Source organism: Mesoplodon bidens, assembly GCF_964165515.1.
Source record: "Mesoplodon bidens genome assembly, contig: HAP1_SCAFFOLD_291, whole genome shotgun sequence".
Classification (NCBI taxonomy): domain Eukaryota; kingdom Metazoa; phylum Chordata; class Mammalia; order Artiodactyla; family Ziphiidae; genus Mesoplodon; species Mesoplodon bidens.
Genome location: NW_027671677.1, coordinates 452,947 through 476,578, shown reverse-complemented (window position 1 = coordinate 476,578; position 23,632 = coordinate 452,947). Strand labels below are relative to the sequence as shown.

The following is a 23,632-nucleotide window of genomic DNA, read 5'->3' as shown; positions in this document are numbered from 1 at the left end:
ATGGAGATAGGCAACCTTCCAGAAAAAGAATTTAGAATAATGATAGTGAAGATGATCCTGGACCTCAGAAAAAGAATGGAGGCAAAGATCGAGAAGATGCAAGAAATGTTTAACAAAGATCTAGAAGAATTCAAGAACAAACAAACAGAGATGAACAATACAATAACTGAAAAAAAACCACACACTAGAAGGAATCAATAGAATAACTGAGGCAAAAGAACGGATAAGTGACCTGGAAGACAGAATGGTGGAATTCACTGCTGTGGAACAGAATAAAGAAAAAAGAATGAAAAGAAATGAACACAGCTTAAGAGACCTCTGGGACAACATTAAACACAACAACGTTCACATTATACGGGTCCCAGAAGGAGAACAGAGAGAGAAAGGACCCGAGAAAATATTGAAGAGATTATAGTCAAAAACTTCCCTAACATTGGAAAGGAAATAGCCACCCAAGTCCAGGAAGCACAGAGAGTCCCATACAGGATAAACCCAAGGAGAAACACACTGAGACACATAGTAATCAACTTGGCAAAAATTAAAGAAAAATTATTGACAGCAGCAAGGGAAAAATGACAAATAACATACAAGGGAACTCCCAGAAGGTTAACAGCTGATTTCTCAGCAGAAACTCTACCAACCAGAAGGGAGTGGCATGATATACTTAAAGTGATGAAAGGGAAGAACCTACAACCAAGATTACTCTACCCAGCAAGGATCTCATTGAGATTCGATGGAGAAATCAAAAGCTTGACAGACAAGCAAAAGCTAAGAGAATTGAGCACCACCAAACCAGCTCTACAACAAATGTTAAAGGAACTTCTCTAAGTGGGAAACACAAGAGAAGAAAAGGACCTACAAAAACAAACCCAAAACAATTAAGAAAATGGTCATAGAAACACACATATCGATAATTACCTTAAACGTGAATGGATCAAATGCTCCAACCAAAAGACACAGGGTTGCTGAAAGGATACAAAAACAAGACCCATCTATATGCTGTCTCCAGGCGACCCACTTCAGACCTAGGGACACATACAGACTGAAAGTGAGGGGATGGAAAAAGATATTCCATGCAAATGGAAATCAAAGGAAAGCTGGAGTAGCAATACTCATATCAGGTAAAATACACTTTAAAATAAAGAATGTTACAAGAGACAAGGAAGGACACTACGTAATGATCAAGGGACCAATCCAAGAGGAAGATATAACAATTATAAATATATATGCACCCAACATAGGAGCACCTCAATACAAAAGGCAATCACTAACAGCTCTAAAAGAGGAAATCAACAGTAACACAATAATAGTGGGGGACTTTAACACCTCACTTACACCAATGGACAGATCATCCAAAGAGAAAATTAATATGGAAACACAAGCTTTAAATAACACAATAGACCAGATAGATTTAATTAATATTTGTAGGACATTCCATCCTAAAACAGCAGATTACACTTTCTTCTCAAGTGCGCACGGAACATTTTCCAGGATAGATCACGTCTTGGGTCACAAATCAAGCCTCAGGAAATTTAAGAAAATTAAAATCATATCAAGCATCTTTTCTGACCACAACGCTATGAGATTAGAAATGAATTACAGGGGAAAACCTGTAAAAAACACAAACACATAGAGGCTAAACAGTACGTTACTAAATAACCAAGAGATCACTGAAGAAATCAAAGAGGAAATCAAAAAATACCTTGAGACAAATGACAATGAAAACACAACGATCCAAAACCTATGGGATGCAGCAAAAGCATCCCATAGTTCTAAGAGGGAAGTTCATAGCTATACAAGCCTACCTCAAGAAACAAGAAAAATCTTAAATAAACAATCTAACGTTACACCTAAAGGAACTAGAGAAAGAAGAACAAACAAAACCCAAAGTGAGCAGAAGGAAAGAAATCATAAAGATCAGAGCAGAAATAAATGAAATAGAAACAAAGAAAACAATAGCAAAAATCAATAAAACTAAAAGCTGGTTCTTTGAGAAGTTAAACAAAATTGATAAACCATTATCCAGACTCATCAAGAAAAAGAGGGAGAGGACTCAAATCAATAAAATTAGAAAGGAAAAAGAAGTTACAACAGACACCGCAGAAATACAAAGCATCCTAAGAGACAACTACAAGCAACTCTATGCCAATAAAATGGACAACCTGGAAGACATGAACAAATTCTTAGAAAGTTATAACCTTTCAAGTCTGAACCAGGAAGAAATAGAAAATATGAACAGACCAATCACAAGTAATGAAATTGAAACTGTGATTAAAAATCTTCCAACAAACAGAAGTCCAGGACCAGAAGGCTTCACAGGTGAATGCTATCAAACATTTAGAGACGAGCTAACACCCATCTTTCTCAAACTCTTCCAAAAAATTGCAGAGGAAGGAACACTCCCAAACTCATTCTCTGAGGCCACCATCACCCTGATACCAAAACCAGACAAAGATACTACAAAAACAGAAAATTACAGACCAATATCACTGATGAATATAGATGCAAAAATCCTCAACAAAATACTAGCAAACAGAATCCAGCAACACATGAAAAGGATCATACACCATGATCAAGTGGGATTTACCCCAGAGAGGCAAGGATTCTTCAATATATGCAAATCAATCAATGTGATACACCATATTAACAAATTGAAAAAGAAAAACCATATGATCATCTCAATGGATGCAGAAAAAGCTTTTGACAAAATTCAACTCTGATTTATGATAAAAACTCTCCAGAAAGTGGGCATAGAGGGAACCTACTTCACCATAGTAAAGGCCATATATGACAAAGCCACAGCAAACATCATTCTCAATGGTGAAAAACTGAAAACATTTCCTCTAAGATCAGGAACAAGACAAGGATGTCCACTCTCACTACTATTCTTCAACATAGTTTTGGAAGTCCTAGCCACAGCAATCAGTGAAGAAAAAGCAATAAAAGGAATCCAAATTGAAAAAGAAGAAGTAAAACTGTCACTGTTTGCAGATGACAGGATACTCTACAGAGAGAATCCTAAAGATGCCACGAGAAAACTACTAGAGCTAATCAATGAACTTGGTAAAGTTGCAGGACACAAAATGAATGCACAGAAATCTCTTGCATTCCTATACACTAATGATGAAAAATCTGAAAGAGAAATTAAGGAAACACTCTCATGTACCACTGCAACCAAAAAATACAATACCTAGGAATAAACCTACCTAGGGAGACAAAGACCTGTATGCAGAAAACTGTAAGACACTGATGGAAGCAATTAAAGATGATAGCAACAGATTGAGAGATATACCATGTTCTTGGATTGCAAGCATCAATATTGTGAAAATGACTCTACTACCCAAAGCAATCTACAGATTCAATGCAATCCCTATCAAATTACCAATGGCATTTTTTAGAGAACTAGAACAAAAAAGCTTAAAATTTGTGTGGAGACACAAAAGACCCCGAATAGCCAAAGCAGTCTTGAGGGAAAAAAACGGAGCTGGAGGAATCAGACTCCCTAACTTCAGCCTATACTACAAAGCCACAGTAATCAAGACAATATGGTACTGGCACAAAAACAGAAATATAGGTCAATGGAACAGGATAGAAAGCCCAGAGATAAACCCACACACCTATGGTCAACTAATCTATGACAAAGGAGTCAAGGATATACAGTGGAGAAAAGAGAGTCTCTTCAATAAGTGGTGATGGGAAAACTGGACAGCTACATGTAAAAGAATGAAATTAGAACACTCCCTAACGCCATACACAAAAATAAAATCAAAACGGATTAGAGACCTAAATGTAAGACCAGACACTCTAAAATTCTTAGAGGAAAACATAGGAAGAACACTCTTTGACATAAATCACAGCAAGATATTTTTTGATCCACTTCCTAGAGTAATGGAAATAAATACAAAAATAAACAAATGGGACCTAATGAAACTTCAAAGCTTTTGCACAGCAAAGGAAACCATAAACAGGATGAAAAGACAACCCTCAGACTGGGGGAAAATATTTGCAAAGGAAGCAACTGACAAATGATTAATATCCAAAATATATAAAGAGCTCATGCAGCTCAATATTAAAAAAACAAACAACCCAATCCAAAAATGTGCAGAATACCTAAATAGACATTTCTCCAAAGAAGATATACCGCTGGCCAAGAAGCACATGAAAAGCTGCTCAACATCATTAATTATTAGAGAAATGCAAATCAAAACTGCAATGAGGTATCACCTCACACCAGTTAGAATGGGCATCATCAGAAAATCTACAAACAACAAATGCTGGAGAAGGTGTGGAGAAAAGGGGACCCTCTTGCACTGTTGGTGGGAATGTAAATTGATACAGCCACTATGGAGAACAGTATGGAGGTTCCTTAAAAAACTAAAAATAGAATTACCATAGGACCCAGCAATCCCACTACTGGGCATATACCCAGAGAAAACCATAATTCAAAAAGCCACATGCACCCCAATGTTCATTGCAGTACTATTTACAATAGCCAGATCATGGAAGCAACCTAAATGCCCATCGACGGACGAATGGTTAAAGAGGAAGTGGTACATATATACAATGGAATATTACTCAGCCATGAAAAGGAACAAAATTGGGTCATTTGTAGAGACGTGGATGCATCTAGAGACTGCCATACAGAGTGAAGTAAGTCAGAAAGAGAAGAACAAATATCCTATATTAACGCATATGTGTGGAACCTAGAAAAATGGTAAAGATGAACCAATTTGCAGAGCAGAAATTGAGACACACATGTAGAGAACAAACGTATGGACACCAAGGGGGGAAAGTGGCAGGGGGTGGGGGTGGTGGTATGATGAATTGAGAGATTGGGATTTACATGTATACACTGATGTGTATAAAATGGGTGACTAATAAGAAAAATATAAATAAATAAATAAACATTTTAAAAAAGGAGAGAGGAAAAAAAGAACCGTAGTCAATGCTTGGAGGCCTTTGTTCTCTTGTTCTCTGTTTACTGTCTTTCCCTCTGTAACCGATTCTAGGTACACAGTTTCAGTCCTAGAAATGGTGCTCTAGAAAGGACACAGATTGTGTATGGTGAACCTAGGAGATTCTAGCAGGAAACTGTAAGCTCCATGAAGGCAAAGGTTGGGCCCAGTAACCTTCTAGAACTCTGTTAGGACCGTGTCTGTTTGTTTGTTCTTTATTCATCCATCCATCCATCCGTCCATTAATCCAAAGAAATATTTTGGGGGGCCTATCCCGTGCCATGCCCTCTTCCAGGCTCTGAGAATTCAGCAGAGAACAAGACAGACATGATCCTTCCCCCTGTTATGCTCTAGTGAGGGAGACAGAATAAACAAGTCAACAAATACATGCTCTAATATTTAAAGGAACTAATGACTCTCCTTCAAACCTGGTTTTGAAAAAACAATGAAAGTAACAGGTCCTGTAGGAATTATTAGTGCAAACAGCTACCTTGACATGTAGCTGACACATTAATGATCATCTTTTTCTTGAACTGAACCCAATTTTGCTGAAATATTCCTTTCAGTTATTCTCCCATTTCAGAGCTTTCCTGAGAAAATGACATGTCTTTTTCAGGTACATGGATGAGGCTGAATTATTCCCACATACCTTTTTTATTTTTGGCCATACCACGCGGCTTGCAGGATCTTAGTTCCCTGACCAGGGATCAAACCCAGGCCTCCAGCAGTGGAAGCACAGAGTCCTAACCACTGGACTGCCAGGGAATTCCCCACATACCTTTTTTTAAATAATTGAAATATATTTGACATAGAATATTATATAATTACCACATATCTTTGAATATCAGCCGGTCCCAATTTGAGTTTTATTTAAAGTGGCTGCCGGTATCTGGGGGAAAAAATGTTTTTTACAAAGAAATTATCTAGAAATAATTACACTGATGCATCATGCTCTTGCCTCCCCTACCACTGGAGCTTCACTTATAACTGAAGAAGAATATTTTATAGCAAGGCATATATGAACCAGAGGCTCCATCGGTTTGAACTCAAATCGAGTTTCATCCACTGACATTTTAGTTAATCTTAACTATTCTACAGCCTGCAGAGCATTCCATCAGAAGTATAAGCCACATGGCAGGTTGATTTATGGTTCTGATTACTTTATGTGTTTTCCCTGGTCCCCGAAGGTGTGTGCATAATGATTTGCTCTCAGAGATCTTCGATCTGCTACAGTATCACTAGAAAATTCTTACCTCCATGTGCTCTTATACGCCTGTGGTAATTAGAAGCCAAATTATCATCCTGAAACAATCACTCCTCCTAGCACTCTTAACTTTCTTATGATTCAGTGCCCATTTTGTTACACAGCTTAACAGACATTAAACATCTTGGAATTTATGCCATTACAAACAATATGGATATTTATTTTGATAGTAAAAGTATCAAAGAGGTTTGAAGACTCTTTGGAGTTTTCCAGCAATCCGAAATCCTAAAACTCTGACACTCAGATTGAAATATTTTCAATCTGTCAAAACCACTGGAGTCTTAGAGAGGAACATATGTTTTCCATTCTGGAAGTTTGTCTCTGTGTGTTCTATCTCTGGTATCATGCAAATAAAAGCATTAAGCTGAGAAGAGCTTACAAACACTTTCAGTGTTCCAAGGACCTTTTATGGAAAAGTTGTATTTCCCCCCAACAGAGAAAAGTAAGATGTGAAAGAATTGTTTCACTCAAAGTTTCCAAAGCACAAACATGCAAAAGTATAGCCTTGGGGAGAGTGGGGGTCAGAGTGGCCTGTGTCCCCGCAACTTCTAGCATAGACCCCCCCCAATAATGTCTCAGGTGCCCCAGGGAAAAGGTAAGTGTAACTGCCCCAAATGTCCTAGACTCTGAACCATGATGGTGCATGAAACGAGTCAGAAAACTTGTGAGACCTTGACGCTTCTGTTAACTCTACCAGAGTAATAATGACAAGATTTCCAAGGACACAAACCAAGACCAAAGGCTGTGAGCGCCATCTGGTGGCCATATCAGCACGCCCGAACTCCATTACCTGGGCATGCCCACCACCTCCCCCCAATCTTTTTTTTTTTCCCTTTAGTGTGATGCCTGCAACCTGGTCTGATGGTAAACAGGGAAATTCCTGTATTTCTTCTTTTGGAGGGATTATTTTTATTTAAGACACTGAGTCTCTATTTACTCTTATAACAGTTATTTTTAATTTAATGCACGCTTTTAAGTTTAAAAAGGGAGCTGCTTCTACGAAAAATGCTAAGAAATTATAGTGGGACTAGCCAAGAGACATGGGAAAAATAGTGAAAGTGGTATATGAATGACTGAAGTTTAGGAACTCTCTTCGGGTGGGGTTGCCAGATAAAGTAAGGACACCCAGTTAAATTTGAATTTTAGAATTTCGTTTTAGTGTGTGTCCCAAATATTGCATGGGACACACTTGCACTAAAATATTATTCATTATCTGAAATCCTATTTTAAGTGAACATCCTTTTTTCTTCCCCTAACTCTGGCAACCTTACCTTAGGAGAACAAAGAAATTGCACCCAGGACTTCCCTGGTGGCACAATGGTTAGGGATCCGCCTGCCAGTGCAGGGGACACGGGCTCGAGCCCTGGTCCGGGAAGATCCCACATGCCGTGGAGCATGTAAGCCTGTGCGCCACAACTACTGAGCACTCGTGCCACAACTACTGAAGCCCGTGTGCTTAGAGCCCAGGCTCTGCAACAAGAGAAGGCACCACAATAAGCCTATGCACCGCAACAAAGACCCAACACACCAAAAATAAATAAATAAATAAAATTTATTTTTTAAAAAAGAAAAGAAATTTCATCCTTCTCCTTGTCACTTCCGTTTTGATCTATCAAAACAAGCTAGTTGGGCTTCCCTGGTGGTGCAGTGGTTGACAGTCCGCCTGCCGATGCAGGGGACGCAGGTTCGTGCCCCGGTCTGGGAAGATCCCACATGCTGCGGAGCGGCTGGGCCCGTGGGCCATGGCCACTGAGCCTGCACTTCCGGAGCGTGTGCTCCACAACGGGAGAGGCCACAACAGTGAGAAGCCCGCGTACAGCGAAAAAAAAAAACAAAAAACAAGCTAGCTCTTGTCCTGTCTACGGATTGCTTGACATTTATGCCCCAATAAACGTGTCCCTGTGGGAGTACTGAGGCCTGACATCTGAAAAATCACAGGGCAAAGGCCCACAGTGCACCTTGAGGTGGGAATGTCCGGGCCAATCAGAACAAGCAGTCTGGCCACATCAGACCAAGAGGGAGGGGGTTCTGGGCCCAGCTCTCTTTCCCGGCCTCTCGGGTACCTGCTCTGTGGAGGCCAAGGCCTGGCAGCTACTTTCGGGCCCTTACCAACGTTTCATTTGATGGAGAGCCTTCCGCACCCCACGTGTAGACCTAGACCCCTGGAGGGGGGCCCGCCCTTGAGGGGGCTCTGAGCCATGGACTTAGAGGGTGCTCACAGCAGCCATAGATAGAGCCGGCCTGTGGTGCTCCCACCCACGATTCCTGTATTTCCTTTATTTTTTTATTATTATTATTTTTTTTGTGGTACACATGCCTCTCACTGTTGTGGCCTCTCCCATTGCGGAGCACAGGCTCCGGATGCGCAAGCTCGGAGGCCATGGCCCACAGAGCCAGCTGCACCGCGGCATGTGGGATCTTCCCGGACTGGGTCACGAACCCGCGTCACCTGCATCGGCAGGCGGACTGTCACCCACCTCGTCACCAGGGAAGCCCCTGTATTTCCTCTTAATAACAACCACACTGGCGTTTAAGTGAGCCTGGCAAGGCTTACAAATGCACACATAAAGATTACCAACTACCTTCCCCAGAGACGGACGAGGGAAGTTGAAGCTAAAACACACCGTGAGGGCTTCCCTGATGGCGCAGTGGTTGAGAGTCCGCATGCCGATGCAGGGGACACAGGTTCGTGCCCCGGTCCGGAAAGATACCACATGCTGTGGAGTGGCTGGGCCCCTGAGCCATGGTCGCTGAGCCTGCGCGACCGGAGCCTGTGCTCCACAATGGGAGAGGCCACAACAGTGAGAGGCCCACATACCGCAAAAAAAACCCAAAATAAACCCAAAACAAAAGAAAAAAAACACCCCGTGGGTAGTCAGAGGAGAGGACAGTCATAGCTCATCCCCCGGTGCCGTGTGCCAGGCTTGATCTGAGCACTTGTACACATGTTAACTTATTAAAATACTTCTAACAATCCTATCAGGTTGGGACTACCATCACCCCACGTACAGACTGAACAAAAGTATCCTCCTTGTGTTCACAAAGCCCGTTAACTGGCAGAGACAGGACTTGAAGGCCACAGTCCGGCTCCCGAGTCCATGCCATGCTTTACAGCCTCCAACTTCTCACGCTCATTCCTAAAGCCACCTGGGAAGGAGGAACCAGGCAACTAAAGACTGGGTTTGAATCAGACTCCACGTCTGACCAGCCGCGTGATCCCGAGCAGGGGGCCTCGCCTCTCTGAGTCTCAACCTGGCTCCCTTGCAAAATGGGCACATTAATGGGAACGTCAGCCTTCAGCAACGCTGTGACTAGTATCAGGGTAGCATGTATGAATGGGCTTTGTAAATTCTGGAGTGTTCTGTGAGGTATAAACTACCCTCTATTCTCATTAGAGGGAATTCATTTCATAACCTGCTCCCGGCTCTTGAACTTTGCTGTGCATCCAGTCAGTGCTGGATGATCTGGAACCAACAGCTGGTCTATTTATGGCTGAAAACCCACAGGTCATAGGAAGACAGCAGCACCGGAGCCCCTGGGTGGCCACAAAGATAAGGTTCGTGTCTTGAGGACTGATGTCATGGTGGTCACTGAAGGAACAGGCCCCTCCTGCCCCTTCCACTAGTAACAACTGAAAACCTTGGTTTCCCCAACACCCCGATCCAAGATCAGCCCGACTCTTTGCCCAACGTTGGAGAAGTACCGGCGTGTCCTGCAGGCCTGGCTGGCCCCCTCTGACTGTGTGTTGCCTCCTTCCACAGATCAATGCCCTACAGCAAGGCTACAACCAGGTGCTGAGCCAGACCCTGGAAATCACCTCCCTGAAGCACGAGGCCGAGAACTTAAGGAGGGAGGCCGCCATCACGTCAGGTGAGGCCCTTCTGCATTCAGGCCCCAGAGCTTCTGCCCTCCCCCTGCAGACATCACCAGTCAACCAGCACACCTGTGCCCGTGACCTGGGTGCAGCCTCAGGGATCACCCGTGTCGGTGCATTAGAGTTCTCCCTCAGTGGAGGTTTCTTGCCACCCAGTTCCGAGGGCAGGGCCTGGTAAATATTTGAGAGAATGGTATCTCTTGGCTACAAGGTCTCCTGAGCACTGGCCCCACCAGGGAGAACACAGGTCGCCTTGTGGCTTGGGTGGTTCCACAAAGCAGCCTGAGTGCAAACTAGAGCGTGGACAAAATGGGGTCACTCCTTTAAGGCACCCATTGTCTCACCCATTTCAGCCGAGTGCACTTGGGCCCAAGGGAAACCATTTTCTAATTTGATCAGAGGTGGTTCCCTGATAAAGGGCTTGGGTTGGGAGAGGGGCAGCCAACGCACAGCTGTAGCTGAGCTTTGATTCCCTGGATTCCTTCATTGCTTCAACATGTTTCTTGAGCTCCTTCAAGGTGTCAGGCCCCGTTCCAGGCTCCGGGGAGGGAGAGCCAAGCAAGACAGTCAGATTCCTGTACTCACAGATTTGGGAGGGGGTGACAGACAATAAAAGTAAACGGATGAATAAACAAGCCCACTTCAGAGAGCAGTGGTGCTGTGGAGAAAATAAACTGTGTGTCGTGGTGGCCAGTGCTTCAAGGCGGGGAGGCCACGGGGGACCAGCTTAGTGGGTGTGCAACCATGGAACTCAGGTGGGACTTGAGCCCGTGGGCTGGAACTCGAACCCAGTCAGAACCCACTATCTTTTAATCGAGATCACGAATCTGGTCTCGGGACTTAATAAAGCTCAGGTTCTTTATGTCTCATCGCAGAAAGAATTCAGTGAGAGACAAAGTAAGAAGTGGATTTCTTTAGAGAGAAACACACTCCACAGACAGAGTGTGGGCCATCTCAGAAGGCTAGAGGCCCCCAAATATGGGGCAGTTAGTTTTTATGGGCTGGGTAATTTTATAGGCTAATGAGTGGGAGGATTGGGACAACTCTAATATTTTCGGGAAGGGGCGGGGATTTCCAGGCATTGGGCCACCACCCACTTTTTTTTTTTTTCTGTATGTGGGCCTCTCGCTGTTGTGGCCTCTCCCGTTGCGGAGCACAGGCTCCGGATGCGCAGGCTCAGCGGCCATGGCTCACGGGCCCATCTGCTCCACGGCATGTGGGATCTTCCCGGACCGGGGCACGAACCCATGTCCCCTGCATCGGCAGGCGGAATCTCAACCACCGCGCCACCAGGGAAGCCCACCACCCACTTTTTGACCTTTATGGTCAGCCTCGGAACAGTCCTGGTGCTGGTGCGTGTGTCATTTTGCTAATGTATTACAATGAGCCTGTAATGAGGCTCCAGTTCCCCCTGGAATTCGAATCTTACGCCCCCTTGGACCTAGCCGATTCTAACCAGTTTATGCTGTATCCTCCACGGCTATGTCCTTCTTTTAGAGAGGACCTGTTTCAGGTGGGCAAGGACAAGCCAAGGGTAAGCGAGGCTGCGTGGAGTGAACAGGGGATCGTGGGGCTGGGCAGGGTCGGGGGGTCTGGGTTATTATTCCAAGGGTCTTGGGAATCCAGTGGAGTTTTTTAAGCCAAAACTGACATGTCTAGAGACCTGAAGAGGAGGGACCACTCACAGACGAGGGGAGGGAGAGAAGCAGGTGACAGGGAGGAGGCAGTGAGCCTCGGAGGGGCACATCACTCTGAAGGCAGCCAGCGCGTAGCAGGAAACATGCCCACAGCTGTAGAAGCCAGGCACAGCACTGAGTCGCACGTGAATCCCCATCTCTGTATGAATCTGTGCTTTTCTTCTGCCTCACTCTGCAACTTAATCACACCCAGCCCCACCCACTGCTGCCCCCAGGTCTCTGCTTATGCTCCTCCCTCACTTGGGATGTCCTCAGATATTTTCTGAGCACCTCCCCCAGGCTAGGTGCTGTCCTGGGCACCAGGAATGGAAGGATGAACTCGCTGGTCCTCACCTTCCTCCCGTATGTCAGCCAGTGAAACCTCATCCAAGCATCAAGCCTGTCTCAGATCCCACCTTCTCCGATCAGGGAATCGGACAGACCTGGGTTGGGATAATGCTTGAGATGGGCTGGACCCACTCAAAGTGTGGCAAGCCCCAGAGGGATTTCCAAGTAACTGAACTGTGTCCTGGAGGCAAAGCTCATTTTTAAAATGAAATTCTGGAGCATTTTGTGCTTTATTTCATAGACATTCTTGATTGAAACCTACCACTAAAACTGGGCCTGATGTTCTTTCAAGAAAAGAACCGTATGAGATAACCCAATACCAATGCATTATGCACCCTTCTTCCCACTTTTATTCAAAATGATACTACAATGCAAGAGGGAAGAGATATGGGGAGATATGTATATGCATAACTGATTCACTTGGTTATAAAGCAGAAACTAACACACCATTGTAAAGCAATTATACTCCAATAAAGATGTTTAAAAAAATGATACTACAGTAATGGAGTAGTTATCTATTGCTGCATAAAAAGTTACCCCAAAATGTAATGGATAAATCCCCAACTAATATTGATTATCTCACCCAGTATCTGTAGTTCAGGGATTTGAGAGGGGGGTGACTTAGTTCTCATGAGTTGCAGTCAAGATGTCAGCTGGGGCATCAGTCATGTCATCTAAAGCCTCGGGGGGAGCCGGAGGATCCCCCTTCAGAATGGCTGCTCATGTGGCTATTGGCTGGAGGCCTTAGTCCCTGAGCACACATGCTTCTCTCTAGGGCTGCTTGAGTTTCCTCAACACAGCAGTTGGCTTCCCCCAGAGTGAGTGATTCGAGAGAGAGCAAAGGGGAGGCCACTGTCTTTTATGACCCGGCCTGAGAGGAAACAGTCCGTCATTTCCACAGTATCATATTGGTTACCCATGGCAGCCCTATTCAGGGTGGGAGGGGCTACACAAGGCATGAATTCTAGGTGGTAGGGATCATTGGGTCCATTTTGGAAGCTGGCTGCCGAGAAAAATAATAGGCTCCCTGTAACAAACATAATTTAGCCACTTTGTGTTCTTGGGACATGCCACATCATTTGACCCTTACAATAACTCTGTGTGGGACAGACAGTGGGAGGTGAAATAGCTTGTCTAAGACCACCAAGCTAATAAGTGGTAGAGAGGGGTCCAAACTCAGAGGACTGTGAAACCAACCACCCCATCAATAGTGTCCAGCAGTGCCCTCTGCCACACGCCCGTCTCCTGGCCTCTGGAGAAGAATTCCTGGACCTTCCCTGTGCTGGGCCTTTGTTACCCAGGTCCATGGTGTGGCCTCTCCTCCCAGGTTTGCCCGGCCTGTGCCCACAAGGGGCCCCCAAAGGCTTCTCCTCTCGCTGGTGCTGACTGCCCCTCATTCTCACTGAAGCCTCAAACCCTGTTCCGTGGACTTTGCTCTCATTCCCATTCCTGCTCTGGGACCCTTGGAAAAAGCCTCCCCAGTCCTAGGAGGGCACCGGTGGTGGCCCGGGCTTGGAAAGTCTTGTCCAAATGTTGGCTGACAGCCATGGTGTTGCCAATAATCCTTCCTGCCTCTTTGACCTCCATGAGTCTTTTGTTTTGGTTTGGTTTGGTTCTTTTACAGAGATGGTGTCATCTTTGCAAAGAGACGTGTTAGTAAAGGATGGTCAAGTTCAACAACTACAACAGGAGGTGAATCAACTGAAAAGTGAGAACAAAGGAAAGGATCACCAGCTCGAAGCCCTCAGCTCCAGAGTGAGTGTCGGGTCATCAGCAAATTGTAGCTGCGAAAAGCAGACACAGTGGAGTCACATGACACACGGTGGTGAGATGAGGCCAGTACCCAAGGACACAGGGAGGGTAGCTGCTGGGCAGGTGGCCAACTTCTCTGAAGCCTTTCAAAGGACAGTGTGTATGTGGCTCAGAAGAAGCATAATAGATTTTCAAATCCAGCAAACATTTTCTAACCCCTATTATAAATGCGTTTGTTTAATCCCAGCAACAAACACACCTATGAGCATATACTGCCAGTACAAAGTTTAACATTAAACAGAATACGATCTCTCTGTGAGCAAGGATGACCACACGGCTGCATTATGGTCCCAGCACCACTGGTTCTCATAAGTGTCTTCAAAGCAGAACGTTTGAAGATCCAGATGCAAACACGCAGACTCTCATTTCTTCCTTAGACTTTAGTGTGTAGAATGTCTCTATGGAAGATGAACGTGGTAGGCAAGCAAAGAGCTTTTTACATGTAACTTTGACTATTTGCAAATCTTGCCTTCAATGCTAACTTTAGAATCCTGCCTCTATAGGATAAGATTTCTCAGTATTTGCATGATGTGCCTGTTTCTGTGAGTCAAGGTAAAACCTCAAAGCTTTCATCTCAGGTGGCAACTCAGAGATTCCCAGAGGCTACCCGATAGCTAGGTCTGCATGGGGGTGGGGTGAGAACAGATCTTGAGGTTCCAAGGAAAAGGCACAATAAGTAATACCTGGTACGTAGTACCATACCCAGTTTGGAGCTGGTGAAAGGCACTGCACGAGCTTTGGGATCAGACAGACCAGGGTCCAATCCCAGAGCTTTCTTTCATTGTAACTTATTTGGCCTCCATTTCCCGATCTGTGAAATGGGGATGACAAAATGGTTTTCCGAGAAGTGGGAGGCTGGTTTTCGTCGTGCTCTTCTGCCTCTGCCCGAGGTCGGCTGCCTGGCCAAGCCCTCTGCATTCGTTTCTCCCAAGCAGAGTGTATTCCCAGGCATGTGCTATAGCTGTTTAATGTGGTGTGTGTGTGTGTGTGTGTGTGTGTGTTGGGGACGGGAAGGGGATGCAGAGCTGGTGCTAAGTAGAAGGAATCTGCAAAGACAGCACCTGCTTGGCTCTTCTACCTCCTGAAGTGCATTTGGATGATTTATGTCCCCGTTTCACCTTCCTCGTTGACCTCGGAATGAGGTCCCTTCTCCTCTAGACTGTGCTGGCCAATAGCACAAGGGCTCGTCACCACCAAGGGTACTGCTCTTGTGAACATTTGAGATGCCTTTTTTTTAATAACATACATCATGTGTGTTAATTTTAGAAAAATAGGTAGATGACATTGAGAAGAAAAAATAAAAAGAGAGGAGAGGAAATGCTACCTTGAGAAATCAGTGTTAATATTTTCATGTATGTTCTTCTAGTCTTATTTCTATATATTGCCTAGAAATCAATCAATCAATCATTTTATAGTGAATTTATACTATGCACATTTTAAAAATTTTTCAATACTTACTGTTTTCCCGTGCTAATAAATCAACGCTCTTATCATTCGTCTTAAAAGCTACATACTTTCTCCTGGATGTATCCAGTGTTATAAAGTGGTCTGCTGTTGTAAACAACACTTGGGTTTTTTCCTCTTTTTTTTTTATCTTCCACTGTTACTGACAATTCTGTGAAGAGCATCCTTGAAACTACAGATTTACTTATTTCTCCAGTCATTGTCCTTAAGGTACATTCCTAAAGTGGGAATTGCTGGGTCAAAAGAAGGCACATCCATCCTTATGCCCTTAATGCCTGTTGCCAAGCCGCCCTCGGGCAAGACAGCCCCGTTTACCCCTCCACACCAGTCGGGGCAGTTGTTTCTTTGAGATGCAACCTGCACAAAAGCCCTAAGATGGACCCCAGCTCACTGGCTCGGCCCCCTCCACCCTCACCGGTCACAGCGTGAAAACATCCCAATTCCTGCACCCTAAGTACCCAGACTCTACAAAGCTGGATTTCCCCTGCAGTGAAGTTTGCTGGCTTTTGAAGAGGAACTTAGATGCTCTATTCCTCAGAACTCAGGAGAGGGGTGAACTGGGAAGGACTGTAGGATCCCGTGCTCCCATCACACAATTGGTCTCGCCTCTCAGAATTCAGAGGTGTGATTGGGTTATACAGCAAGAAACACTCCTGGGCGTGAACACAGGTACTTGGGACCCCCAGCCAAGCCCCCGTGGCCTTGTCCTTTTTCTCCACAGTGCTCAGTGCTGAAAGAAGAGTTACAGAAGGAAGATGCCAAGAAGGAGAAGTGGGAAGCCCAAGAGAACGAGTTAAAACTCTGCAAAACCGTGCGTTGAACCTCCTGACCCCTAGGTGTCCACTGAAAGCCTAGATTGTGGCCTTGAGGGTTTTGGAGGGGTTCCTTGGCCCATTAGCTAGCACAAGCTCTGGGGCTTTCTGGGTGTTTGTCTGTTAATGTAGTCTCCTAATTCTTTGGTTTGCTGGCCTCAAAGAGATGGGTGAAAAGACCATGGAAAACACACTCTCCCCAGATTTTCTGGGCAGTTGGCTCAAGGCCCCTCATCAGGTTTCCCCTGGGGAAAGGGACGGGAGGTGGCCACCGTATGCTGCTAGAAATTCAACGTGGTCCCTACCCCTGGACTTGTGATGCCCAGACTTTCATGATCCACTGTCACAAGTTTTATCACAGCCCTGAGCACTGTTATTAACACAACTCTTCTTGAAGTGTTTTTGCTTAAATACATTCAATTTTACAACAATTCATAAAACCAAAATAAAAAGCAAATGTATCACTGGCCTTGTATGGAAGGTGAACATAAAAATGAATACAATGAAAAGATGACCACTAAATGTAAATGTTCACCCCCTGTACCGGCCCGAACCCTCGTGCACATCACCAGGCATACGTTTTCCATCCGTTGGGAAGGACGGTGCCTGGGACGGGGGCAGGAGACGTGTGTTCTTCTCTCTGTCAGGAGCACACTTCTCTGCCTCAAATGAGAAAAAAGAAAAATGTCATTGTTCTTTTCTTCCAAACTGTGCCCATTGTGTCTTCCAAACAGCCCTTATTTAGATTGAACTCAAAAATGTGCCCCAAGGAAAGAGACTCTAATGAGTGGATAGGTATCTTGTACTGTTTAATCCAGGATCCATGCTGATCTTCAAAAGAAACTCAAATTTTCCCTCACCCAGCCCTTTCATTGCATCCGTTGAAAGAAAGTCTACTTTGCCTCAAAGATGTGGAATTGTCCCCCAAGGGAAGGAGTTAAGCGAATCCCAGACTAGGTTTCTGCCTAAATGAACCGGATGAAATGAGTTGTGAAGTTGACTTCCCTGTTGTTGGAACTCTTTCAGCAAATCCATGACATGGAAAAAGAAATGAGGAAGCTCAGGGTGGAGCTGAAAAGGAGCAGTACCGAGCAGAGCCTGATCTCTATGACGCTGTGGGAAAAGAGCAAGGTATGGCAGGGACAGGTCAGCCTGGGAACCACTCTGGGGCAAGCACTCCACCTGCATCATCTCTGTTCATCCTCACAATGACCCCATGCGGTCTATACTGGTATTCACCCCACTTTACAGTCGGGAAAACTGAGGCTCACAGAGGTGAAGGAAGTTATCCAAGTTCACTTGCATAAAGTAGTTGTGGCAGAACTTGAATCCAGGTCTGCCTGACTCCAAAGCTCCTGTGTGTAACCACAACCCTAGACGGCCTTCAGATCTTAATTGTGAAATTATCTAAGAAAGAATTGATCCATTAAATCAAGTTTGCCAATGATGTTGTTCCAACTTAAATTCTCATATTGATTTTTTTTTGTCTTTTTGTTCCATCATTGAGAATGTTTTTAAAAATCTCAACATGTTTGTCATTTGTGTGTTTCTTCTTTTAATATGAACGATGTTTGCTTTATATATTTTGAGGCTGTGTTACTAGGTGCATATAAATTTAGAATCCTAATACTTCCTGTAGAGCAAAACTTTAGATCATCATGAAATGTCCCTTTTCATCTCTACTAGTGTTTCTCCCTTAACGTCTCCTTTGTCATTTAGCTTCATCACTGGCTTTCTGTTGGTTAGAGTTTTCATACCATATCTTTTTCATATGTTCTCTGTCAATTTTTGTCTTAAGGTTTAGACATATGCCTTCAAATAGCGTATCATTTTTACAAAATCCAGTTTGACAATCTTTGACTTTTAGTCCATTTATATTATGTAATTACTCATTTACTGGGGTTTAAATCTACCTTCTTGCTCAATACCAGTTGTACCATCTGTGCTATATTCCTTTTTCTCTCCTTTCTTGCCTCCTTCTGAGTGGATGGTTTTCTCTTATTCCACTTTCGCCCTCTATTAGCTTGGAAATATTTCACTTTTTTACTATTCTTTTAGTAATAGTAAGACAATAGCATTCATCCTTGACTCACCAAAATCACACATTAATTAAGTTTTTCACTCTTCTACTATTCTCTTAGTAGTCATCCTGAAGACTACAATATGCATTCTTTTTTTTTTTTTTTGCGGTACGCGGGCCTCTCACTGTTGTGCCCTCTCCCGTAGTGGAGCACAGGCTCCGGATGCACAGGCTGAGCGGCCATGGCTCACGGGCCCAGCCGCTCCGTGGCATGTGGGATCCTCCCGGACCGGAACACGAACCCATGTCCCCTGCATCGGCAGGCGGACTCTCAACCACTGCGCCACCAGGGAAGCCCTGCATTCTTAACTTCCCAAGAGGCAATAGTAGTTGATAATTATGCCCTTCTCCTTGACAGTGCAATGAGTTTCAAACACCTTAACTTCACTTACCCCCTCCAGATTTATAAGCCATTGCTGTCATTTTCTAAACTCCTCTTGATAGTTAAAACCCCACAAGACATTATTAGTGTTTTGCTATAGTCAGTATCATATCCACACATTACCCTTACTGTTGCTTGTCTTTTCTGCATCTCTGATCACCCACCTGGGTTCATTTTTCTTGTGTCTGAAGAATACCCTTTAATGTTTTCCCTCATTGTGGCTCTGCTGATGACAAATTCTCAAATGTGCCTGTGTGTCTGTCTGGAGATGTATATTTAACCTTCATTCTTAAAACACATTTGACTGCGTATTGAATTCTACAATGGCAATTATTTTCTTTCAGCACATTAGATACAGCATTAGATATGTCACTATTGTCTTGTGGCTCCTATTATTTCTATTTAGAAGTCATCTGTAAGCCTAACTGTTGTACCTTTGCATAATCTGTCTTTTTCTCCAGTTGCTTTTAAGATTGTCTTTTCCCTTGATTTCCAGCAGTTTTATTATGGTTTATCTAGGTGTGGATTCAGTTTTATATACCTCGTTGAGTTCGTAGGGGCTTCTTGAATCCCTGGCTTGGTGTTTTGCCTTAGTTCAGGTGCTTGGGCTCTGTACCACACAGGCAGTGGGGAGCTCCTAAGGCTCCTGAACAAGTGGCTGATGCAATGACATTCGTGGACAGTAATCAGGGTGAAAATGATAGTTACAATTTCTCACGTACTAGGCGTTACCTTGAACATTTCATCTCTTCATCTTCACAACAGTGCTGTGATCTAGAAATCATCCTCTCCATTTTACAGATGAGAAAGTCAAGGCTACTAGTTACTAGTAAAGTAACTAGCCCAATGGCACAGTCGGTTTTGTCTCACTCCAGGTTCGTCTGACTTCAGTTACCCTGGCGTAGCAAACAGCCACATGCTACTGTTTACACTGAAATTAATGAAAATTAACTAAAATTTTTAGTTCAGTTCCTCCGTCACATCATCCCCATTTCGAGTGCTCGATCCCCAGATGTGCCTGGTGGCTGCCGTATTAGACAACACAGCCTCGCTCAGAGTACCTGTACCGTTGCAGAAAGTTCTGTTGGACAGAGCTGCCTTACAGCTGGGTAACTCTCACAGTACCGTTAAGATTGCACTGGAAGAAACTAAACTCGAGGCGAGAAGGCCACTTGTCACAGTCCAGCTTTCATGTGAGAGGGGTTGGAGGACAGGCATGAGACCCCCGAGTGTGAGAGAGGGAGCGGGGCGGCTGTTGAAGGTGACTCTGAGGCTTGGGGACGGGAACGGGGGCTGTTCATGCAGAACACAGATAAGGGCAGAGTCCAAGGCTGGACTTGGCTTTTGCAGCATATGAAAAAGGCTGCTGACATAGAAGTCAGAGCATGTTTAGACCTGGGAGAAAACTAAGGCCCAGAGAGCTTAGATGACTTTTCCAGGGTAACGGAGCTGGGTAGAGGCTCTTCCACTGGACCACACTGCTCAGAAGAAAGCTCTTAAGGGCTTGTCTGGGTCTTTTATTACATCCCTGTGATCCCCCTCTTCAGATCCCTAAAAAAACAGCCTGTGAATTTGTTTCAGCACAAAAATTTTCCATTTATTTACGAGAGTTTGCCTCATTTCCTGTTAGTGCCAGGGCCCAGGGCTCAGCAGGTGCATCCAAGAACTGAGCAGCTGCGAGGCCTACACTGGCCAGCCAAGGGTAGCGTGGAGCACGTACAAGCTTACCGCGTGTTGACTGTTACCCAAGCAAGGGGGGAAAAGTAGGCAAGGTTCTCCACTTTAAAGGCCTTCCTTTTCAGGCTGCAATTCTTAATAGACATTGCTTTGGCAAGCCTCCAGAGAGGTTACCACCAGTGAGTGTGCTCAAAGTGGTAACGACAAACAGTTATGATAATAAACACAATCATACTATTTCCAAGTACCCATCACGAGTTATTAGAACGAGACTGTACGGCGGACATTCCCGTCCACCTTTCATAGGTTACAACAGTACTTAACACACTCACAGAGCCCTTAAGCACTATTCCAAACATTGAATCCCCACAATAACTCTATGCAGTGATACTAGTATCATCATCCCCTATTGACAGATGAGGACACTGAGTCACGGAGCAGTGAAATAACTTTCCGAGTGTCGTACGGCTTGTTAGGGACCGAGCTGGGATGGGAGTGTGCGGTAGAACATAGTTGAGCCCCGGGTGCAGAGCTCATCCCTTTCCCTTAGGGGGCAACTCCCTGTGAGTTTGCCTCCACCCTGTGCATGCCTGTGACCCCGGCTGCTGGTCTGCAGCTGTCACTACCCCTCAGGGACTCCCCCACTGCCATTAGCAGCCCCCCCAGAAGAGTTTCCCCAGAGGGCATGATGATCACATTAGCAGCAAGCCCTCGGTTTCATCATCCTTTCAGGTTGAAGAGAAGCTTCGGGAGGATTCCAGAAGGAAATTGCTTCAGCTGCAAGAAATGAGGAACAGAGAAAACCTCATTAAAGCCAATTTGGAAAGGGCAGTAGGTCAGGTAGGCATGCTGCAGAGCCCCTTCACGGGCCCGTGCTCTCCACGGAATCCCGCACCCAAGCGGCCGGCAGGGATGAATGAGGAGGAAGACGGCCTGCCTTAGTTCACCCGCTTATTTTCTATACGAAGAAGTGTCTAGAAAGATCTAGAGCTGAGATTCTATCCATATCTAGAGTCTGAGCTCTTAACCACGATGCTCTACTACTTCGCTATTAGTTACTAAGCTAAGCATCATTTTTCTGTGTTTTGAAGAAAGTTTCGTGAACCTTTGTCCCGCCCCCAAAGGTAGTGGAAATGACTCCTGTGTTAGTCCTGTCGCCCATCAGCTGCAGTTCCCCTTCCCCTCATTTCAGATGCAGATCAACAGTTCTCAGGAAACTCGGCAGCATCTGGCAGAGAAGGAGAAGCTGACCGAGGAAAGGCTACAGCAAGACGAGAAGCTGAAAGCCAGAGTCAAGCGGCTAATGGAAGAGAAATCGGTAAGGTGGTCCCCGTCCTTCTCTTTACTACTGGAAACTGATGAAATGGGCTTTCCTATGAGAAACAGAGGGCGCGTACTTAGATGGAGGAATCTCAGCAACTCCTTGTTGGGAACTAAATTAATTAAAGAGGGTGAATGATGTAGGAGGAATTAACATGAAGCTTGAATCCTAAAACTCAGAGATCAACTTGAAGATCAACTTGAAGAGGCAAGGTTATTGAAATGTCTAGAAATGGTACTTTGTTTATATACCGCAGCTGATTTTATTGATACAAATCCCAGTCGTTACTGCGGGTCCTGGTTTGTGTCTAAGTGTGTGCAAGACCAACCAATAGTATTTCAGTCTTTCTCTTCATGCATATCAGGGGAAACACATGGCCAAAACGGCTACTTACTTTTCCAGAAACCAGCCAATTAGAGGATACTTTACAGTGGCACCTCTCAACTCAAAGGTGTCCACGGATCATATGGGGATGTTGTTGAAATGCAGATTCTGACTCAGCAGGTCTTGGGTGGGGGGAGCCTGGGATTCTGCATTTCTGAACAGCTCCCAGCTGGTACCGATAGCACAGCTCTGCAGACTACATTTTCAGCCACAGAGTCTTAGAAAAAGGTTTTCCCCAAGTTGGCCGATAAGAACCACCTGGGGCTTCCCTGGTGGCGCAGTGGTTGAGAGTCCGCCTGCCGATGCAGGGGACACCGGTTCATGCCTCGGTCCGGGAGGATCCCACATGCCGCGGAGTGGCTGGGCCTGTGAGCCATGGCCACTGAGCCTGCGTGTCCGGAGCCTGTGCTCCGCAACGGGAGAGGCCACAAGAGTGAGAGGCCCGAGTAACGAAAAAAAAAAAAAAAAAAAAAAAGGCCGCTCCAGGGACTTCCCTGGCGGTCCAGTTGTTAAGACTCTGTGCTTCCGCTGCAGGGGGCGCGGTTTCGATCCCCTGTCAGGGAACTAATATCCCGCATGCCGCATGGTGCCGGCAAAAAAAAAAAAGCCCCTCCAGGAGCAAATCTGATGTGATTGTTCAGAGATGAGACCAGAATGAGAACAAGTGGAAACCCCAGCTTAGAAGAGCATTAGAAGAACAAGAGAAAGAAAACGTGGGGAGGGAACACAGGGGGGATCTCTTATTTACAGTGATGCTAAGTCGGTAGGAAAGTTGGAAATCTTCCTAGATGTGACTTTGTATTCGAAATGAAATTTTTAAATTCCTTCTCTGCTGAAGCCCTGTAATGATATTTTCCAAGGTACTAAGTAAGTGACAGGGTTTCTGCTAATCCATGATTTGTTCATGTTTCTTCAAATACAAGAGAGGGAGGTTGTGATCACTGATAAAGCTGCTGTCCTCACCATTCTGGCCACAGGAGCAGTCCTTCAGTGATCTAGGGGCCAAGTGCAAAGCGTCCCGACATGAGGAAGTCATTCAGTGTCAGAAAAAGGCTTTATCTGAGCTTCGTGCACGAATTAAAGAACTTGAGAAGGCCTGCTTGTCAAGTAAGTTTCCTCCTGCCTAGTCACCCCCTCTGTGCTGAGAACCGTGGACCCCAGACTTGAGGGTTCACTTTAGGGACTAACCAATTTGCCAGGACCACCATCTTCTATCCCCATCATTTCATAACTAAAAAAACAGAGTTATAAAAAAAGATGGGCAGGAAAAAAAAATAGATGGGTAGGCATGAGCTCAGAGTCAAGAGCAGGCCTTGATATTAAATAAACAGGATTTCATGAAAAACTCAGAACCTTGTCCCTCTTTTTCTTATTTCACTGTGGCCCAGTGAAAACTTTTTCATAGACTGATGCTGTGCAAGGACCAACCTTGGGGAACTTCCCAGGATAAATACCCTGTTTAGAGGGAATAGGGCTTTCAAGAAGCCAAGCTTGCTGCTGGGTGGAGCCCTGGGCTAGGACACAGAAGCCTGGGTTCAAGTCCATCCTCACACCTGTGGCCGAACGTTCCCCCTCAGTGCCCC

At 45.0% G+C, this 23,632-nt stretch overlaps 1 protein-coding gene across 1 annotated transcript in view; it reads left to right on the top strand.

Annotated features, from left to right (window-relative positions):
- LOC308611205 (forkhead-associated domain-containing protein 1-like) overlaps positions 1 to 23,632 on the top strand; it is a gene marked incomplete at both ends in the record, with an annotated part of 87,818 nt that overhangs the window by 50,802 nt on the left and 13,384 nt on the right. Inside the window, 2 exons of the mRNA XM_081260082.1 lie at positions 9,981 to 10,082; positions 23,027 to 23,156. Of these exons, the coding sequence (XP_081116208.1) occupies positions 9,981 to 10,082; positions 23,027 to 23,156 (232 nt within the window). The remainder of the gene's footprint in view (positions 1 to 9,980; positions 10,083 to 23,026; positions 23,157 to 23,632) is intronic.